This window comes from Pelophylax lessonae (genome assembly GCF_965119305.1).
Source record: "Pelophylax lessonae genome assembly, chromosome: 2".
Classification (NCBI taxonomy): domain Eukaryota; kingdom Metazoa; phylum Chordata; class Amphibia; order Anura; family Ranidae; genus Pelophylax; species Pelophylax lessonae.
In genome coordinates this window covers 345,342,480-345,349,467 of record NC_138769.1, presented here as the reverse complement: position 1 = coordinate 345,349,467, position 6,988 = coordinate 345,342,480, and the positions used below count along the sequence as shown (strand labels likewise).

Genomic DNA, 6,988 nt, shown 5'->3' with positions numbered 1-6,988 from the left:
TCGGGCGCATGGGAGATAGAGCATTTTGCCATGTCCATGCGGTGGGCATCGCTGGAATAGCAGCCCAACGCAGTTCCACCACATCTGGTGTGAACCAGCCCTTAAGGACATGGAGATGCTTTCCAACTACTGAAAACAGTATTTTACTGGACATCAATTCTTTTGAAAATGGATTTGGGATTTAGAAAAAGAAAAGACAAAAGTATTGTATATCAATACCAAATTCCACATATTGCTTAATCCACGTTTCCAATGCTTCCCCTTACATCCATGTAAACTCTCATTGACCATATGGAAGCTGGCAAAGGGCTACCACCAGATGATTTACTGACTATGTTATGAAGGCTTCTTCTCTCTGTATGAAACAGAACAGACTAGTAGCAATATCCATCCAGAGAATTGGATTTCTGATTACATCAAAAAAATGATGGCACAAGACTGCCATGTAACCTCTTGTGCAGGAAGAGCCGATAATCTGAAGAGATTTGTAATCTTCGCCTTGCCCAAATGAAGTCAGTACTTTTCACATGCAGCTTCACAAAATAATGACACATTAAGCAAAGTATCTGAAAACAGACAAGAAAGTAATTATGTGAAGATCTTACAAGTCAACAAGAATAAAAAGAAAGTGGCAGTTAACAACCAATCAATGAAAACTACTGTAGTATCATCTTCATGTAGAAAAAAAAAAGTAATCTTCAATGGACTATTAACCACTTCCTTACTGGGCACTTATACCCTATTCCTGACCAGGCCAATTTTCAGCTTTCAGCGCTCTCACACTTTGAATGACAACTGCACGCTCATGCAACACTGTACCCAAATGAAATTTTTATAATTTTTTTCACACAAAACAGAGCTTTCTTTTGGTGGTATTTAGTCACCACTGTTTTTTTTATTTTTTGCTAAACAAAGAGACTGAAAATTTTGAAAACAAAACAAACGTTTTCATATTTTGTTATAACATTTTGCAAACAGGTAATTTTTCTCCTTCACTGATAGGCACTGACAAGGTGGCACAGAGAGATGGCGCTGGTGGGCACTGATCAGGAGGCACTGGTGGGCACTTAGAGGACCGATGTCCCTTTAACAGAAGCTGGTTAAAGGTTTTCTCCTTTTCTTCACGCTGAATGGACACACGGAGCTGCAACTCAGCTCAGGTGCCCCCATAGGAAGCTGCTTGCTATGGGGGCACTCGATAGGAGGGAGGGGCCAGGAGCAGGAAAGAGGGACCCGAGAAAAGGAGGATCGGGGCTGCTCTGTGCAAAATTATCAAGACGAGGTAGGTATAACATGTTTGTTATTTTTCTTTTTTTAAAAAGGAGACTTTACAATCACTTTAAAGAACATGTAAACCCAACATTTCATATTCCTGATATAAGCCTGCTGTACAATGTACTTGTATGAGAAAGTATCCTGTTCTGTATGTATTGCTTCCTTTGTGTGAAATCCCTGGTGTTCCTGCCAGTCCCACTGCTTTCCTATTAAAATCTGACCACACTAGGCAGGATAGCACACCATGGCCAGTTCTCTAGCTATGTTGGGAACTCAGTGTGTTCTCCTCCAATGATCAGACTTGTCACCCCCTCCCTGCACAGCCTTTCACTGGGAAGATCAGTGTACTGCTCTCTTTCTCCTCCCCTAGCTCTTATGCAGCATAGAACAGAGGGCATGTAATCACTTATAAAAAAGGGGAAAAGGGATTTATAATGGGCTTTTTATATCTATACAGAAATGTTTTGCCTTTCATTTCTATTTTAAACTGAATGGGCAGTTTTACAAGGTGATCGTTTAAAATCACCTTAAAAGGTAGTAGCAAGTTTGGGCAGTGAGAATGGCCACCAGGTTGATACATAATGGAAATATTAGGAGAAATGTGTAACAAGCTAACAGCCATAAACTGTACTGAATTGCGCTCTAACCACTTTTTGACGTAAACACATTCTCACATTGTTTTCCCTGGTATTGCCCTGCCTATACTCCTGTATTCTATTGCTCAGTTCCAACTTTGCTCTCTTATACCCTGAAACTCGTTTTTAAGTTTATCTGCAAAGAACCCAAACACAGCGTAATAAACTATGGAACAGCTTTTGAAACATGCCCAGTGTGGGTTTGTCCTCTCTGCAGCGATACTGATAAGAGCAATTAGGAGCCATAAAACAATTCTTTCAGAGAATTCAACTGTGACTAAATTTCCAGGACAGCGATGATGGCATGGATGCGGGGAGTTTAACCTCCCTGGCGGTATGATTCTTTTGGATTTTAGGTGCTGAAAGCGGTACCATTATTTTGCATGTAATTCTTGTGAATGAGCAGCCCAAACCAACTGTATACATTTATTATATATATACGTATATATATATATATATATATATATATAATGTATACAGTTGGTTTGGGCTGCTCATTCACAAGAATTATGTGTATATATATATATATATATATACGCGTGTGTGTGTGTATATATATATATATATATATATATACACACACACATATATATATATATATACATATAGATATATATATATATATATATATATATACTGTATATATATATATATATATATATATATATATATATATATATATATATATTTACATAAAAAGTACAGTAAAACTGCAGGAAAGGGCACTGGGGGGCAATGTAATGTGAATTTATTTTATTTTGAATGGTATCAGTGTGTTTGGTGTGTTTTACATTTGAATTTGCCGCCGGTTCCACCCCCCGGAGGACGTCACGTCGCCGGAGACGGAAGCCGGGGCTCGCAGACGATCGGGAGGAAGCTCCGCCGCCGCATACCGCCCGCATTCATCACTGGATCCCAGAGAAAAGGTAAGTAAAACCTCTTCTAGCATCCAGCGATCTTCCTAGCGCTACCCCGAGTGTGGCTCGGGGTTACCGCTTTTGGCTCTAAAATCGGGAATACCGCTAGGAAGGTTAAACTTCACAGGGCACATCCAGAGATAAATGTGTTATATGTGCAAGAAAGCTGCATATACTTATACATTATGACTAATGCTGGCCACGCTCACCATCCTTCACTTCCACTTTAAGCCAAACCTATTCAGATCCACTGTAAGAAAAGGTCACTGCCCCAGAAGTCAAGAAATAGTCATTTCTACCAAAGGATTCTCAGACAGGATTTTTTCTCCATGGTAGAAAACTTTTTGGAAGGAAATAAAAAGAACATTAGATCCACCAGACTGGCAGTGTAAGCAAAGTTCAGTTTCCCCACTTCCCCTCCTTCCACCCTCTATAGGTAATCCCCCACCTTATTGTCTTCTCTCTGTACCTACTTTTCTGCATTTGTTCCTACCTCTCCAACCTCTTTTGCAGTTATTCCCCCTGAATCCTCCTGTGCAGTTTGGTGTTTAAAGGCCCTGATGCCTCCTTTTATCTCATGTTCTACCAAGAAGTTACCCGTTGCCCTGCCCTCACACTCTAATGGGGTCTCGTCTTCTATCTGTTGGGCCCCTATTTATTTGGAATCACAACTCACTCAATGACGCCTACCCCCCCCCCCCCCCCTTTTTTTTCAATAAGGACTTTAGTTTTAGTATTTGGTGCCTACGTATTTAACCTGAATGTGCTCATCACTACACATATTGTAACTGCTCCTGAGAGACTGCACTGATATCTTATGAGAAAGTTTTTCTATGCAGGTGTTTTGTTTACCTTTTATTATTGTATTGTATGTTATGGCACTTTGTACCTCAAATAAAACTTATTTTTTTTTCACTTTTTTAGAATGACACAGCGTATAAAGATTAAACAAGAAATAAAAAAAAATAAAAAAGTTATATATTTTGAGCGGCTCTTACAGTACCTTGTACCAGCTGTTTCTTTGCTGCTGATTTGTCTTCCAGCTCTCCCCAAACACGAGGCAAATTCTGTATTTCTGATAAACGATTATGTTTTAACTGTAACATAAGCTTCCTCTTGATATATCTGAATTTTGGCTCAGGAAACTGCCTGTAAATTGCACTGTGTTTTGAGCTAAAAATTAGGACAAACTTAAAGTGGAACTACACTGCATATGAGCACCAAAAACAAAAAACGCTATTTATTTCATTTTTTGATATTCAAATCAAATTCACCCATCCATATCTCCATGCTTTATTTCGAAATCACTTTTAAACCTCCCTTCCCCCCAGAATTTCTGGCCATGGCCATCTTGAGTAAGGGCAGATGATGTAACCAATTCAGCTCTGGAAGATTTTACCCCCTTCATGATCTGGCTATTTTTTGCTATTTGTCACTCCGCTACTTTAACTGGCGATTGCACAGTCATGCAACGCTGTACCCAAACAAAATCAAAATCTTTTTCATATAAATTGAGCTTTTTTTTGGTGGTATTTGATCACTACTTTTTTTTTTGTGCAATAAACAAAAAAATACCAAAAATTTTGAAAAAAAACCTCCTACTTTCTGCTATAAAACGTATCCAATAAAATAAAAAAATAAAAAAATCCCAATAAGTGTAAATTGATTGGTTTGCATGAAAGTTATAGCACCTACAAACTATGGGATGTATACTGGAATTTTTATTTACCATGAGCAGGCAGGCTCTTTATTGCAGGAAAGACATGCAATGCCTCTTCAGCAATAAAAAAAAACATCCCTACCTGCTCGCAATCTTTTTTAGAATGTACGCTGACCTCAGTTTTTACTCCGACACACTCTGACACAGATCCTTTGACATTATCTCACGCCAGCCAATGAGGACAGCCACAGCTTGGCTACTGCAAGAAGCCAGTAGAAGATGCCGGTGAGGGACCTCAGACCATTGAAGGAGAGGCAAGTACTGCAGACTTTAGTTCCACTTTAAATGTTTCCCAAAGCATTAACATTCAAGGAATTCTGTGAATGATAACTGTAACAGTTGTGTGTGTTCTCAAACTGTCAAGTCTCCAAATGGCTGGTGCCCTAGGTGATTAAATGTGTAGCACCACAGCAACTACACATCAAACACAGGCTGAGATGGCAGCCTAAAGTTTAGCAGGGTTTTATTTGCACTTTATTTTACTCACTTTACTTCTCAGTAGTATGGAACACCATGGCAAATATGCAATAAACTGACTGGTCTTTCTTTATTGTCCATTGAGGGACACAGGAGTTAAGATACTGTTGAAATACACTGCTGCCTACAGGAGGACTGGACACTGAAAAACAAAATAATTCTGTCCTAGAATTGTCCTTTGTCTTCAGCTCTGCTGCATAAAATCTAAGTAAAATAAAGTATTTACTAACCTTTTTCTTTGAATTCTTCTTCCATCAACTTAAATCAAGTTTCCTCACTACATCACTGCTTGAGCTGGACCCTATTGAGCAGCTATCCAGATCAGCCCTTTTTAAAGCGGTAGTATACCGCTTTTTGTGACTTTTAACTACAGGTAAGCCTATAATAAGGCTTACCTGTAGGTAGAATTAATATCTCCTAAACCTGCACGGTTTAGGAGATATTTGCACTGCATGCAGCCGCTGACGCGAGCGGGGCATGCGCTCTGAAGGTCCGGCGGACCTTCAGAGTTCCTTGTCAGGAAGCGACGGAAAATGACTCCCACGCACGTGCGCGGGAGTGACGTCATCGCTGCTCCGGCGACTCACAGCGCCGGAGTCGCCGAACCCAGGAGAGACACAGAGGGATCATGTCAGCTCCCACAGCGGTGTCCGGGGGCCTGTGTCGGGGCTTCGTTCTAAGGTAAGTGTTTCATAATAAGCTAGTATGCATTATGCCTTTGTCTTGCAGGGTTTTTTTTTTTTTTTTTTAGTATACTACTGCTTTAAGCTTGACTTGAGTGCTGTATTAGGACCCCAGTGTCCTAGGGAAGTCACCTTCAAGCATTGGGTTCTGCATTGTGGTGCTGTCCAGAACTTTGTATAATGGTAAATGTTACCCTGACTCTGTTGGGTAAGGCTTCTCAGGCTGAGGCACTGGAAGCTAGCATTGCTGGGCACCTTTCAAAATTCTCGCTACGGCCAGCTTTACGCTGATGTCATCTGTTGCATGGAGCAATTCTCTGCATTCTTTTTCCCGTCATTTAGTGAAGAGAAAGCACCAACCCACTTCCGCTCCCTCTCTGCAAAGCACCATGTAGATCTCTGTTCTTCAGCTGTACCTACTGCCAGTCTACAGTGACCCGTATCAGTTGCCTATATTTTTGTAAGTACCTCTGGCCTTGATTTGCTTTTTAGGCATAGGCATATCACTGCTATGTGGGTGCAACATGCTACACAAAGGCAAAGAGGTAACACTCTGGCAGCAATAGATGACCTCAGCCTATACTCTCCTAATAGTTTTGGGGGTATCTACTCTGTAATCTCTGAGGTAATCAACACTTTGGAATAGGGTGACCCCATGGTTATAGGGCCCACATCATCATAATCTCCTTCAATTCTGTCGTCAGAGGTTGCTACTGCAACTCAGGACTTTGTGGCCAGATTCACCCAGATTCTTGCAGATACTGATAGGCTCTAGGCCTACCCCGAAGCCATGTCTTTCCTATGGCCTTAAAACAGACCTGGCCATTGTTTTCTGTAATCATCTCACTGACTCAGATTTAGTCCTAACAGAGGCTGTGGCACCACAATCTCATCACCTCAGAATAACATAGAGTCATTTTGGATGTTACTGATGCAATGCTTACCACCCTGCATTTGGAGGACAGCATGGAGTCCATAGACATAATATAACCCTTGCCTGTTCCAGCCTTTTACAATGAAACTGGGAAACGATTATCTATGGGCCCTTCCCAATTTCCCCCAGCATCCCTTGGCTGACCCATCTCTGAGGAAGAATAGATTGACCCAGAGGCATAACTAGAAACTTCAGGGCCCCGGTGCAAGAAACCATGAAGGGCCCCCTGGACCCCTGGCCGGGCCCTTCTCTTCAAGCCTGGGGCTTTTCCCACTGATCCTGGGGCCCTTTACTCTTGTTGCGGGGCCCTTTATTATGGTCCCGCAGAGGGACCCTTACACAAGTTC

At 41.3% G+C, this 6,988-nt stretch overlaps 1 protein-coding gene across 1 annotated transcript in view; it reads right to left on the bottom strand.

Moving 5' to 3' along the window:
* Positions 1 to 425: 425 nt before the first annotated feature.
* AIRIM (AFG2 interacting ribosome maturation factor) overlaps positions 426 to 6,988 on the bottom strand; it is a 31,306-nt gene continuing 24,743 nt past the window's right edge. Inside the window, exons 4-5 of the mRNA XM_082248398.1 lie at positions 3,831 to 3,952; positions 426 to 566 (exon numbers count right to left, since the gene is read on the bottom strand). Coding sequence (XP_082104524.1) covers positions 514 to 566; positions 3,831 to 3,952 — 175 coding nt within the window. The 3' untranslated portion in view covers positions 426 to 513. The remainder of the gene's footprint in view (positions 567 to 3,830; positions 3,953 to 6,988) is intronic.